We start from the raw sequence: 14521 nt of genomic DNA, 5'->3' as shown, positions 1-14521 counted from the left end.
TCCGTCCTTCCCGGAGCGGCTCTGGGAGCGGCTGTAGCTGCGGCGCTCGCACGGCTTTCCACCCTTCTTCTGTGCGGGAGGAATATAGCTCAGCAGTTCTGGAACAGGTGACTTGTGCAGTCAGGTGGACTGGCATGAAGTGCCTCATACCTCATGCAATTTTTGAGCCTCTCTAGCTGTTTACAGAGCATTTTTTTTGTAATGCTGATATACGTGGTTTCGTAAAAATATAATAGGCGAAGTATGTTCCAGCAGTAGCTAAAAACCCTGACTGAAAAAGGGACCTCGTCGCACCGAGTTCTTCATAAAAGCCAAAGGAGTCATTGACAATTTATTTTGTAATATGTTTGTTGATGTTCTGGAGCACAAGCTAGGATTTGAAATTTAGGATTCCTGAAATATTTATAATATTCCTGTAGCACAAATGGATATAGTTTAAATGTTCTTTGAGAGTGCAGTGTTTTGAAGGCACTTGTGCTACAGCTTGTGATGAAATGTGGTGTAGCACGCTTTCAATCTGCACGATATGTGGTTTGAGCGGGTTTTGTTGGAAGTAGCACCTTTTAGGAAGGGCCTCTTGAGAAAGTAGTGCTGTTCTCTCCTAATGCTGTAGTTCAAGCAATCCGACCATGGCTCTTCCAGCAGTGGCTGATACAACGCTCTCCTAACGCATTTCTCAGTTACTAAAGCCCAAAACGTACATCGTGGGAGGCAAGACTGTAAGTTAGGAGGAAAGACCACGTTATCTGAGACGATGTTTCTGCTCTTGACTGACCAGTCCTGTTGTAAGCTTGCTCAGCCAAAGTAGCAGCACTGAAAATTCCACTCTTTGTGGAGGTCAGTGTGGTAATCCTGGAAGAAATGAGTTTAAACTTCTGTTCCTATTAGTAGTTTTGAAGATTCTTGAAGTCCACTGAAGGTTTTGCGAGTGCCATAATCCTTTTTGGGGTGTTTACATACTAATGTTCAGCTGCAGAGTGAAACTTTTATACAGCTTATAAACTGCTCAAAAATAGCTTCTGCTGCTTTGTTGATGAAGAGAATCGTGGAGCTGATGTTCCATCCTGATGCGTAATCATAGGAACAATGTAAGCTTTGGCGAAAACTTTCTTGGGGAGAAAGTAATGAAATGGCTAATTGAGTATCTGTTTGTGTTACTTTGATTAAAGGATCAGAGAAGCCCAGTCAGAATTAAATGCCCAAGAGAGGCGCTGTTGAGGAGAGGAGAGAAGTAAGCTTTCGTCTGGGATGTAAATAAAATAATACCGTTTTGTATTTCTCCATTTTAGATACCAGCTTTTAGAGATGATCTTAAACTGCAGCTGGGAGAAAAGCAACAAATTAAGGCTTATGATAAAACTCTGTAGACTAGACACGTGGTCCAAAACCATATAAAAGCATCAGTGTCTTTGGGTTGAAGTATTGTTGTTGGGTAAAAACAAAAACAATTTTTTAAAGTGAAAACATGCAGAAAAATCTCAAAAATAATAGTGAAATAGTCTTTTAGTAAGTGCCTTAAAATAAAGGTCTACAAAACTGAGGGTGGATAATAGGTTGAGGAATTAAACTATAACAGTTGGACCAGCCGCTGGGGGGCTTGAGGGCAGATTATGAAATTGTTATCGGTGAAAATGGCCCGACTACATCGGGCCACTGCTTTAGTCATATAGACAGCAAGCATCTTCTGCAACGTTAATTTTAATGTACTGTATTTCATTAAACTTAATTCACAGATGATAAGGTTTTGCTTTTGAAAATAAACCAACACAAAAGCTTTGAAAGCCTCTGTCAGTGGGGATATCTTGGAAATAACGTACACAGTCCTACCAGCTGGCTGACCTCTGAAGTTATATATTGCTTTTTGTATACGTACATGCGTGAACAGTTCAGGTTTGTTCATTGTTCTGTATCTCAAGGTGTGAATTAAAATTCTCAAATCTCACGTGGCCGGCCTGCGTCAGTTTGATGCGTCCCTGCTTCGTGAATGGGCTTTGCTACTGGAAATGCTCACAAACTTTTAGTCCTCGGTCATTGTGTACTGCAGTTACCTCTCTGGCTTCACACAGACACCAAGTGACATCTGCTTTCTGAGGAAAGTGAAAGTAAATTCCTTTAGTGAAACTGCGCTCTCTAAAATTTGGTCTTGTCACGTATAGGAGTTTTCTTTTGTCCTCTGCTGTTACTTCTTAATTTTGTTCTGCTTGAAGCTGATGGGGACAGAAGAAGCCTGTGTGTAAAGAGGTTGGGAGCGTGAACCAGGAGTTTGTGTTACCAGTAATAAGTAGGTAATTAGACAAGAGAGGAACTGGGTAGTTGGTAAGAAGGAACAGATGTATTTAAACTGAAAAGAGGCTTAGGGAGGACTCTCTTGAAACTCGGCAGTCACTGCTGATAGTTAGGAATCAGTTTGATGAATGAACTATTGGAATAATTTTGGAAAGATAAAGAGTTCGTAATACTGTGTGGAGGTTGCTTCGTTCCCATTGTACCTCAGTGTTACTTCAGACGCGCAGATTTTTTTTAAGTGATTTTTCTCCTGCAAATCAGCATGCCCTCAGTTATGTAAAAGCTGGTTATTCTCACTGCTCACAGCTGCATCTGGCTGCGAGAGTTCAGTTTTAAAAGAATCCAGCTCTTTTAACGGATGCTTAAACCTCTCTATCGGAGAGGGAATGTGCTAGCTGCTAGCTTAAACGCTGAGTTGCCAATTCGCAGACCTGCAACGTTTTTCCTTCTCGCAGCGAAGGCTGGCAGCACGGCAGTGCTGCAGCCGCCACCGTGCAGGACAATTACGTAACCAGAGATCGAAGTTTCCCCTTAAAATATTTAAAATACTTAGGTCAGAATAGGAAGGGTTGGTTTTGCTGGTTTTTTTTAATCTGCTTGTGTTTTGTGATGTAAATGTTTGATTGTGCCGGGTTATGATTTGTGGTTACGTTTGGAAGGACTCCACAATCGGTGTTCAAAGATGACCTATTTGTAGTAATAATCCCCGCCTGGAGCAGCTGGAGAAGGTTTTGCTAGTGGATCATGCTCTTCAGTATCACCACTTAATTTGTTTCTTATGCCATCCTGTTTATGTACTCCTTTGGTTTCTTTATTTGTGTTTTAAACAGATCTCCTCATTCGCTTCCTTTAGGAGCTTCCTTTAAAAAATTAAAAAAAAAAAAAATTGCTTTTCCATCACAACTTTTTTTGACCATTATCAGTTGCTGGCCATAGGCTGGATGGTAGTTAAGCAGTATTATTTGTGAGAGAATGAACTATTAGCCGTGTGTTTCCAGAACATTTCTGTGGTATCCATCATGGCTGAGGCGTCGTGGGCTGGCTCTGGCTTCATGGGGCTGGTCCCACGCACATCTCTCTGCTGTGTGTTGTACAGCTCTTCCTGAAATATGAGGGAGATGTTGTTTTCAGGTGTATGATTTCTAGTTCATAGAGAGCATCTGCCAGTGCCCTGCTCTTAAAACGCATCTATCCCATTCTTTCCACTTAATGCTATTTATTAAAGTAACCTTGAATGTGGCCTTGCTTTAATCATATAGACAGCAAGCACCTTCTGCAACGTTAATTTTAACGTACTGTATTTCATTAAACTTAATTCACAGGTGATAAGGTTTTGCTTTTGAAAATAAACCAACACAAAAGCTTTGAAAGCCTCTGTCGGTTACTAAATGTGCAGATTTAAATGTGAGAGATTCGTTGTAACAAAATGATAGTTTACCTCTGCCTTTGATACTTGCTGAAGTTGGGAATTTTATGTCCATTCTCTGGTAAATGCCATTAGTCACCCAAAATAGCATTAACATTTTCCTTTGTGTTTTACAGTGAAAGGCAAAGAACAAGAAAAGACCACAGATGTGAAAGCAATTAAAAGTAAGATCAATGTTTATTTTGTCTACAAATTCAGACATATAATTTGCCATTTTTATTTTAACCGTTTATTTTAACACTCCTTACAACTGAGCGCAGATGTGACCTATGCATTAAAAACAAAGCAAACCCCAAACTTAATTCCGTTTCTGAGTATTTATAGTAACTAATCTTTCCTAGTCATCTTGCTGAATCTGTAAGTACAGAAGGTTATTAAATTATGTCGGACATGAGCTTTAATTCAAAGTGATCATGCAATTCAGTCACCTTGCAAATAGTGGTTACTCCTTATCTACAACAAATTGCTTCTGAAGTTTCTTGCCTACATGCAGCATACTTTGCAGTTGTGAAAATGCAGCTTAACTGTGTCTGATTTGCAAAAGAGGCTGCCAGTGTCTGATTTAACTTTGAGCGATGCGGCTTCTGAGACTGAAGATCTGAATCTTGGTCAGAATGAATAGCTATTCCAGTGCTGCTCCGTGTGATACAGAAGTCTTGCTGCTAAATCTGTTAGGAGGGAAAAAAAATCTTGATGGGAAGGAAGTTTATAAACCATGGGAAAACAAGATTATTTATCCTGTCAGTTTTTACTGCAATACTGAAAGGAGGTGAGGTAACTTGTGTGAATCTGATCCCTTACTTTTATATCCTCAGACAAAACCCTGTTTCTGTACTTGTTAACGTGTTATCTGGATATCAAGAGAAAATTAAAGGCTTTTTTCACCTTGGTGGTCTGTCTTTCAAATCAAATATAAGAAACAGTAAGTTGCATCCATTTAATGGCACACCCCACGATTTCAGTGCAACTGCAATCTCCGATGACTGGCTGAAAGAGGTTACGCTACCTGTAAATGAAAATAAATTTGAAAATTTATTGTATTACACATTGTGAGCTGCTGCAAACAGCGAGCGTCTTTCCAGTGTGGTAAGCAGCTACTCCACGATCTGTATGATGTTGGGCTAGCGATGTAGTGCTTCCTGGAGGTTTTGGAACAGGTGTTTGATCCTTAGATTAAGCAGAACAGTTTTTCCTCAAATGTTCATAATATAAAATTAAATTTGAATCTAATTCACAAAAGCCTAAACTGTTAGGAGGAGTGTGGCTCTGGTGCTACACGAGTAGCCTCCAGTAAGTTTTCCTCAGTTACTGTCATCAGCCAAGCAGCTGGCTGCCATCCACTGGCCCGGGAAAAAAAATGTGTGTTCTCCATTATTGCTGGTATGAAATACCAAAGGCTTTGTAAGAGGCGGCAAGCAGTGTCTTGGTACCAAACGCTGCAACTGGAGAAACACTTCGCAGTGGCTTAAACATTTTAACTCTCCTATACCGTTGCTCCTAAGGCATGACGTGCAAGTGTGAAATTGTCAACTTCTGTCATCATGTGTCATAAAACTGTGAATAAAAATAAAGTTATGCAGCATGAAAGTCATCAAAACCAAGTGGCTTGACACCTTGATGAAACCCGTTGTTAGGAAGTAGTGTGCTGAGCTAGTGTGTCACCTGACTCGCTTTAAGAGTCAGAGGTGTAAGATGTCCTTGCATGACATCCTAATCAAATGCAGTTTCCTGAGAGCTTTTGAAACTGCTATGAGCATGTTCTGTTTTTTCAGCTTGGTCATCAATTAACAACTAGTTGAGGCTTTTTCACTGGCAGAGCTTGGTGTGAGGAAGTTCTTCTTTGTTCTCTTTGGGCTCAAATAGCCAGCCGTGTTCTAAAACAGCTAGAGGAAGTTAAGGCTTATAACCTGGATTTCATCAGTGATGTTTCCTTATTGCTTTTTTCTCTTAAAACCAAATAGAGACAAAGAAAATACTTTTTAAAAATATTCTTGTTAAAACTCACAGGTAGCTTTGTAGTTCAGGATTTTGTAACACATTTTAGCCTTCAAATGGTTTGGCAAGAACATTGCAACTAAACTAAATTGTTGACAAAGATTAAGCTGTTACGATAGCAGTTATCAAGGAAGCAGGAAGACTCAGGAATAATATTTCACGTGTAAACTTAGACTTGGTGTCTTTTGATTAGCTACTGAATAAGGAAAGTATAGGTGGGTGGGTACCAGTGACCTATTGGAAGTCAGTTTATTCCTGCTATGATAAAACTTGTTTATTTCTGTGGTCTTTACTCTTATCAGACTCTTGATAAAAGATGACACGCAGTGGTACAATGAGGTTTTTAATAAGATTGACTCTTGCAAACTCTCTGGCGTATCTTGGGGTGCTTAGCATTGGATACTGCTTAGAAGAGGTCTTGGGTTCCTTGTCTTTTAATCATTCCTGTCTTGATTCCAGCTCCAATACCAGTACATTCCCCTCAAAGAAGCACTAGAAATCATGCCTTGCTGGAGGCTGCAGGACCAAGCCATGTGGCAATTAATGCCATCTCTGCCAACATGGACTCGTTTTCTAGCAGTCGGACAGCTGCCCTTAAGAAGCAGCCAAGTCACATGGAAGCTGCTCATTTTGGAGACTTAGGTAAGGCTTCACCAGCTCTATAATAATGTCAACGTTTCTTTTCATTCTATGTATATTACTGGTATGCTCACCATCCTTTGGTTTTCAGGCAAGTAGATTAGGTAATTAACAAATTTGGCTGCTGTTACAATAGCATCTGTGTTACCCTAGAAGGGTTTTGAATGGGGACAGTACGTTTGTTTGTTAAAAGAGGTTCCTTTACTTTGTGTACCTCCATTATGTTGGAATCGTCTCTTCACCAGTTGCATTGCAGGACGTTTTTGTATCGAATACCCATGTCTGTAGTACAATATGGAGTCATTCCCTTGATATTTTTCTTTAGGCAGATCGTGTCTGAACTATCAGGCTCAAGAGACCAAATCAAGCCTTTCAAAGACCCTTGAACAAGTTCTGCAGGACAATGTAGCCCTCCCTTATTTTATCCAGTTTATGGAACTACGCAGAATGGAACACTTGGTTAAGTTTTGGTTAGAGGCTGAAAGCTTCCACTCCACAACATGGTCCCGTATAAGAGCACATAGCCTGAACACAGTTAAGCAGAGTTCGTTGGCAGAGCCAGTGTCACCCTCGAAACAGCAGGAAATTGCGTCATCTTCTCCAACTGGATTGCTTGAGGAGAGACTGGAGGATTCTAGCACGGTCTGTCTGCTCAGGACCAAGCCAGTGGCTTCGGACAAGCACGACAGAACTAGCAACAGCCAGAACCACATGCTCTCGGGTCAGGAGAGTGATAATACCAGTGTTCTTTGTCTAAGAAAATCTGAGACAGGGACCCATTCTGTTCCAGCTGATCAGCAAGAATCTTCCAAGCTTACAGTATCAAATAGAAACAGCCCCTCCTCTGCACTAAGAGACTTGTCAGGAAAACTAATGAAAAGTAAGTGCCATGTGTTCCCTTTCTTTAAAATGGTGGGGAGATGGGGAACATACTAGCTGCTGCTTGCTTTGTACGGTGAGCTCCCTCGGTTCTCACGTGTTCTCAGTAAGCATGATGTGATGTGGCGTGGAGGAAAATAATTGTGTATATCAGTAATGTTAACTTGCTGTATAAGCTAATGGTCAATTTGAGCTATGTATTGTTTGGCTGTCTGGTTGTTTAAAAATAAATATGCTGCTGAAGAGACTTCAAAATCATTATGTACTCTAATAAGCTTAGGTTACTTCTGTTCCTACATGTGTAATATTAAGAAACGAAGACGAACATTGCAATGTCCCGTTCTTCCCTCACCCATCCCACCCTCAGCTTAAAAGAATTGCAGAAAATATGGATGATGGGGTTGAGAATTGATAATTAACTTTCCACGGAAGGTAAATATCCTGTATCACATAAAATGACATAAGTAATGGTTACAAGAGACTTGTAGAGATTTTTGTGTGGAACGTACTGTTTTTGTTCTTGGATTTATTTGATAGAGTTCCTCCCCTTGTAACTGATTTGTTCTCATTTGGAATCCACCTCTTCAGAGGCTACTGGAAGTAAGGATGAAATTAAAATATTTACTTTTGGTAGTAAGCTACATGCGCAGTAACCTGTTTCTCTACTTTGCATCTACTCAGTCCTCCCTCATTTGTGCAAGTCTACAGACAAAAAGGAAACACTCCTTTCTTCATATCGGTTCCTTTTGTTTGCCCAACTGTTTCCTTATGTTGCATCCCTTTCTCTTGCTGTTTGTCTTTCTCATAGTTACTTATCATGTACCTCCACAATACATAACCTCAGCCCCAAAGTATCTTAAACAAACACAATGATACTTCAGTCATGAAAAGCACCTCTGCTTTCTGACGTCTAAAAAGAATTTGAAGGGACTAGGTCCTTTTCGAGAAATCTGAAAAGTCTGGAGTATAATTTTTTCTCTCTTCCGGAGCAGTGTCCCAGCTCTCTTGAAAGATGACGTGTAAAGCGTACATCTTGTTCTGAGGCGTTCCATTTTAAGATTTATTTTTTTAATTCCTTTATAATGCAAGTGTTTCATATTCTCTGATGAGAGCTAGAAATTGGGAACTTCACTGCAGTTCTTGCCGCAAAGGCGTTACTTCTGGGACTAAGGTGTGCAGCTGAGGAAGAGGGTGCTGTCTTGTCTGGTGGTAGGGAATTCAGAGCTACGTTGCTTTATTCCATCTCACTAGTCAGTCCATGCTGGGCTTATTGTGACCTGGGTAGAGATAGCACAGTCACTGTAGCTTGTCAGTAGTGAAGTATCGAGTGGTGGACTGAAAGCTTCATGGGAAGGAAACTTGTTGCTGACAATTAGATACTTGCTTTTCTGAAGAGCAGACATTTGTTATTCACTCCTCGTTTTAGACCTATGCCAGGGAATTCAAAGTTTGATTCTGTATTTCTTCCTTGTAGGTATAGAACGGGATGCAGTTAGTACTTTTACCAAATATATTTCTCCAGATGCTGCTAAACCAATACCTATTACAGAAGCAATGAGAAATGACATAGTTGGTAAGAATGTATGCTGCCTACTCATTTCAGAGCTTCTTCCATCCCCATAAAAATGTATCCTTAATACCACACACACTCATATTTCTTTTTATTTTTATGAATTTTAAAGTCAGTTGTAAAAAGATAGTAGATCACATTACAAGTATCGGGGGATCTGACCTTTCGGTAGTGCTGTGCGATATCCCCAGAAGAACTTTCAGAGACTTTGCTTAAATTAGTGAAAGAATTCCTGGTGGTTATGGAGGGAATCCAGATTTGAGTCTCAATCAAATGCTTTAGCTGTAATATTATCATTTGGCTATCTGCAGTACTTTAAAAGCTCTTTTTGCACAGTCAGAACCAGCTGATTCTAGTGGATTTGAACTGCAATTTTTCATTAACTAGTCATCACTCATGTCTTTCAGCTCGGTCAGCCAAATGCACGTTAAAATTAACCTGGTCTTTCTTTGCAGCAAAGATTTGTGGGGAAGATGGACAAGTGGATCCTAACTGTTTTGTTACAGCACAGTCAATAGTGTTTAATGCAATGGAACAAGAGTAAGTTGCTTGAATGGTTTGGCTTCTTGTGTCTGTTGTCCTTTTGCAAAAGGTGGTTCTGTTAAAAATGTTTGTGGAGGTATAACCATATAATCACGTTTTTGGGCAGTCTTCTGTATTTGAAACTGCTCAGATCTTTTCCTCCAAATCCATTTTTGTGATCACTTGCTGAAGTTGTACGTGCATGCTGTTATTGCTTTCTTTATATCCTCCTCGTGTCGTTTGTAAACCTGCGCTATTTCTTGCTTGTTTTGCTTTTATCCAACTAAAAGTGTAAGACTTCTGGGGCAAGAAGTAATTGATTCATAAGGTGCCTTGAATGTTGTTGACCCTTAATAACTATTGTCATTCTATCTGTGTGCAGGCACTTTAGTGAATTTTTGCGAAGTCATCATTTCTGCAAATATCAGATAGAGGTGCTGACTAGCGGGACTGTTTATCTGGCTGACATACTTTTCTGTGAATCAGCCCTATTCTATTTCTCTGAGGTGAGTATTAGGTTTTAGGTTTGCTTTTTTTATTCCTTTCTATCAAATGGAAAAAACCTATTCATCCCCTGATGGCTCTAATAAAGACACCTCAAATATAATAAAAAAGATGAGGTGTATCCTTTTCTGGGAGAAAATGCGTTAAATGGTTTCCTGCCCATGTGTAGAAATATTTCAAATGTTTGAACCTGTACAGTGTATTGCAGAATGAGTATTCGTGCGTATCTTCTCCAGTTAGTGAGTGCTTCTAAGTGTCTCTCTTCTTTGTAGAAGCTTTGACATAGTCATCTTAATCCTGCCAAATGAAGTAGTGACTTCGAAAGCCTTAAGCGTTCTTACAGATAACAAATAACTCACTAGCTTTGCGTAGAGAGGATACCAGATTGGAATGTGGTAGGTTAAATGTATGATTTTACAGTTGCGGGGTCCTATACCTTTAGGGAATCATCTGTTACTAGTAACATACTTTTTACATAATTTTACTAGTAAAATACTTGTGCTGATAGTCTGACAAGCCAATGTTGTTTGAAACAGCAAGCCGGGAAGCTGAGACAATATGCTGAGTTCAATGTAAGCTAAGCATAGCATGAAAATAGTGTTTCCTCTGTCTTCAGTGTGATACAAATAAATAGTTGTTTGGCAACTAAATGTGAAAATCAGTACAGAAAAGAAATGTTGCAAGTTCTTTTTTTCCTTTTTTTTTAAACAAACTAAATCTGTCTGCAATACTTCATCTGAAAATTCAGAATATTTATATGCCCTGGTGACAATTTTGCATCATTAAAATACGGACTATGTTTCTTGTTTTAAATGGGAAGGAGCAGGTTTGTCTATGCTTATTAAAAGTTTCTTGCTAAAACGTCTTTAATTTCTCCTTTTTTTAATTTCCCTTCCAGTACATGGAGAAGGAAGATGCAGTTAACATATTGCAGTTCTGGTTGGCAGCAGATAACTTCCAGTCTCAACTTGCTGCCAAAAAAGGCCAGTATGATGGGCAAGAAGCACAGAATGATGCCATGATTTTATATGACAAGTGAGGGAGTTCAACAATTATTTGTTTCTGAAGCTCTAATTTTGTGCTTGTAGTTTTGTGTTCCACTGTGCAAAAGGAACTTTTCATTTTCAAATGAAACTGCAGTTTCATTTTCAAACTGTTACGCTGAAATGGATTTTATTAAGGTGGCCTTTGATGTGTATGCACACAAAACTTTTAAAATTTTTCTTTATAGATGAGGAGAAAATCCTTATAAGGACTCCATTCTTAAACGCAATTCAGAATTTTCAGGACTTGATTGCTTGAGTTAATGTTTGGTCGTGAAATATCAAAGCCAATTGGTTGCCATTTGAAAATGTAAAGGATTTAAACCTAATAGCAGATGCATCACTGTAGAAAAACCTTAAGGTTCAGATAGTTATCCATTTAAAGTAGGCTGTAGGAGCTGTTCACACACATAGTGAAAGCCACATAGTGCTTGATCTTAGTATTTCAAAATATTTTCCATCTTTTAAGGAAGAGACAGAGTTGCCTTTTAATATCAGACTTTCCTCTCACTAGCGTCACTGTTTTCCTTTATTTTGTGCTTCACCTTGGCAATAATGCGACTGGAAGACAGATATCGAAACTGCTTCCAGAAAAAGTTTGTTCTTAAGCATTGCCACAAGCTTGGTCAGTTGTTACGCTCGTAGGAAATAATAATTGGAGAGGAAGCAAACAAATTGCTCTGACTTTTATCAGTCATCCCCCCCACTTCATCCACAAACTCAGTTTTCAATGATGCAATTAGTCGAGCAAATGCTGCTTCAGAGTTCTGGGTGATTCCTGCTTCCCTGCTGCGTAGCTGTGTGTGTAAGATTCTGCTTGTCAGTAGTCACATAGTGCTCTGTTTCTTTTATCTGTACCTTCAGGGCAAGGCTTTATCAAAAATATTTCTGTGAATTGGGGATTCCCCCCCCCGTGCTTAGTGAAGATCAGCTGTACATACGTTTTTGAAGCCAGCACCATCTAGTGGCTGCAGCACGATTAATGGGTTTCGGTGGAAAGGGTGGGTACTAACCACCTGCAAAGTTTTGCAAATCCTCTTGTGTTGTCTTCTCCCCTGTCCGGTGCTGCAGGTACTTCTCCCTTCAAGCCACGCATCCTCTTGGGTTTGATGACTCGGTGAGGTTAGAGATTGAATCCAACATCTGCAGGGAAGGTGGTCCTCTCCCTAACTGTTTCACTACTCCCTTACGGCAGGCGTGGACTACCATGGAGACGGTGAGATACCTTCTTCAGAACGGTTTTGACAGTTAGTTAAGATGATGTGGAGATTCTGCAGCACGTCAAGTGTCCCCTTCAGCATCTCTGAATTGTCTTGTTCTTTTACTGACTTCCTGTTCACCTGGATAATAGAACAGCTTTTGTAAAATTAGCTGGACTATTTTCCCCAGCCTGATTTGGAAAGATACCACCCATTGGGTTCTGTTAATTCTCTGTGAAATGTTTTTCTTGGGTGATTATTGCATTTTAATGGAAGTAGCAGAATTTCCTCCCGTGTGAATTGCTATCAACAGCTTATTTTATATCTTTAGAAAATTTTCCTTCCTGCTAGTAGCAGTTGTTTGCAAGTCTAATACCAGTGGTGTGGCTAATAATGTAACCCTGGGATACCCAGATACTAGAGATTAATGATTTGATTCTGGAGCTGCTGCTGATTTTTGAACAGCATAGCAGAAGCCTGACAGCCCAATAGGCTTACAGTTATTTTCGGGGGGGGGGGAATCTGAACTTCAGTTCCAGTTACTGGAGGATTTGGTTAATATGCAGTTATTTGTGTTCATTTTGCAGTAGGATTCAAATTTAAAGCAATGCGGTCGGTAATCCAGAATAATTCCACGTGTGGACCCTTTTCCTTGTGTACCTTCTACACAAGGACTGAGATGTTTGTGTGTCCCTTCTGTTCTACAAACGATCTACAATAATTGTGCAGACCAGCCTTGATTAAAGAGGACTCCTTCTTCTGTCTCTCAGGTTTTTTTACCTGGTTTCTTGTCCAGCAACCTTTACTACAAATACTTGAATGATCTCATCCATTCAGTACGAGGAGATGAATTTCCAGGAGGGAATATTGCACTGAGTATTCATGGCCCCGGTAGCTCTCCTGATAGCGATTCTCTAGGGGGCCCGGATGGCTCTGTCTCCCAGGTATGGGTTTCTTGGTTTGATTCTGTTACAGGAAATGCTGCAATCACTTCTCTGTATCAATATCAAAGTTCCTACTCTGTAAGGAAACATCTTGTAATTTGAGGCTTCCCACTCCACTTTAATGTTAAAGCCTGTGTTACATTAGGACGTGGCTAGTCTACCTGCTGTTAAGTTCAAACAGTATTGACATGGAGGGGATTCTATCGTATTTGTTGTACCCAAAGTCTTGTACTGCTTTTAGTTCTTTGCATCAAAGTTATGTTTTTATTAAGCTGTTAATATTCACTGCAGTCTGTTTTATAGTGCCATAACATTTAAGAATGCTTTTTACTAGAAATAGCACTTTTTTATCAATACCATAGTTATAACTTCAGGAAAAAATTGACGCTTGTGAATATGCTGTAGAATTTAAATATAAATACGCAAGTTTTGTGTGCTCAGTTCCATTAAAGTGCCAGATCTTCTGTCCTGAAGAGTCCGCTCAGTTCTAGGGTTTAAGGTGTCTATCTACTCACACATAGAGCAATGACAGTTAATATCTGACCAGGTGGTGTTCGCTAGTTTGTCTCAGCAGGCTTTTCCCTACTGTCGTCCTCAAGCTAGCTAGTCATGCTGGTCTGATAGAAAATGGCCAGACTCCTGACCTTCCCAAAAGAGAGCTCTGGCACTTTACTGTATTACCACCGAGATGCTCTGAGCTGGGGGGTGATACCTGCATTTTGTTTGCATGTGTATGGTTTGATGTAAAGCTGGGCATAAAAAAAGTCCATTGCAGGGTAAGGCGTTCTAATTGTTCGTTAAGCATGATTAGAGCTATGTGGCTGCTTCTTTGCTGTACTGTGTAGAAACAAGAATGCAACTGGGCTCCTTCGGCTCTGTTACCATTCCAAAGTCATCAAGAAATGTCCACTGTGTATTTGCTTTGCATGGTGCCCTGGTTGTGGGCCAGCATCTTTTTTTTTTTTTATTGCCTTTCGTGGTGCTGCTTTGAGAGCTGTGTTCCCACGTGGGCCTAGCCTCACAAGCGGGCAGTGGAGCTCACTACACTCTGAAACCATCCCAGTAATGTCAGAGATGTGTTTTTAACCAAGAGTTGTCTGTTCCAAAAATTCTAGCTTTGCTTAATTCAGATGTGAAGGAAGAGAGGATAAGCAGATTCTAGCTTATCTGTAACCAGGTCAGCTTGCAAACTGCAAGCCCAGCTGAGAGCAGAAAAGCTAAGCTGGAACTGCTTTTGCTGAATTGCTTTTATTGAATGCTGCAGTGCTACCATGGGTTTTAAATCCAGTATCTAGACCAACATTACTGATGTACTGTGTTTCAAGCAACTTGGAAGCTGTGGTACCTGCTTGTAATATTTTTAAACCTCCTGATTTGCAAGGAGGGAATATTCCTGCCTAGTTGCAAAGTGGGGAGTAAAATCTGTTCTGACCATCTTGAAATATCCTGCTGCCTGATAGTCTGAGCAGGAGAAACTGCTGATAACTGGCTTGCTTGGACAATTTAGGAAACAA

General features: G+C 40.1%; 1 protein-coding gene across 1 annotated transcript in view; it reads left to right on the top strand.

Annotated features, from left to right (window-relative positions):
• The first annotated feature begins 1873 nt into the window (after positions 1 to 1873).
• AKAP10 (A kinase (PRKA) anchor protein 10) overlaps positions 1874 to 14521 on the top strand; it is an 18331-nt gene continuing 5683 nt past the window's right edge. The window contains exons 1-10 of the mRNA XM_009328655.1: positions 1874 to 1916; positions 3829 to 3876; positions 6167 to 6349; positions 6672 to 7226; positions 8700 to 8798; positions 9251 to 9335; positions 9700 to 9823; positions 10720 to 10856; positions 11936 to 12080; positions 12834 to 13007. Of these exons, the coding sequence (XP_009326930.1) occupies positions 1874 to 1916; positions 3829 to 3876; positions 6167 to 6349; positions 6672 to 7226; positions 8700 to 8798; positions 9251 to 9335; positions 9700 to 9823; positions 10720 to 10856; positions 11936 to 12080; positions 12834 to 13007 (1593 nt within the window). The remainder of the gene's footprint in view (positions 1917 to 3828; positions 3877 to 6166; positions 6350 to 6671; positions 7227 to 8699; positions 8799 to 9250; positions 9336 to 9699; positions 9824 to 10719; positions 10857 to 11935; positions 12081 to 12833; positions 13008 to 14521) is intronic.

The sequence above is a fragment of the Pygoscelis adeliae genome, unplaced genomic scaffold, assembly GCF_000699105.1.
Source record: "Pygoscelis adeliae isolate BGI_AS28 unplaced genomic scaffold, ASM69910v1 Scaffold347, whole genome shotgun sequence".
NCBI lineage: Eukaryota > Metazoa > Chordata > Aves > Sphenisciformes > Spheniscidae > Pygoscelis > Pygoscelis adeliae.
Note: the sequence above shows the minus strand (reverse complement) of the source record. Positions and strands in the feature narration are given on the sequence as shown.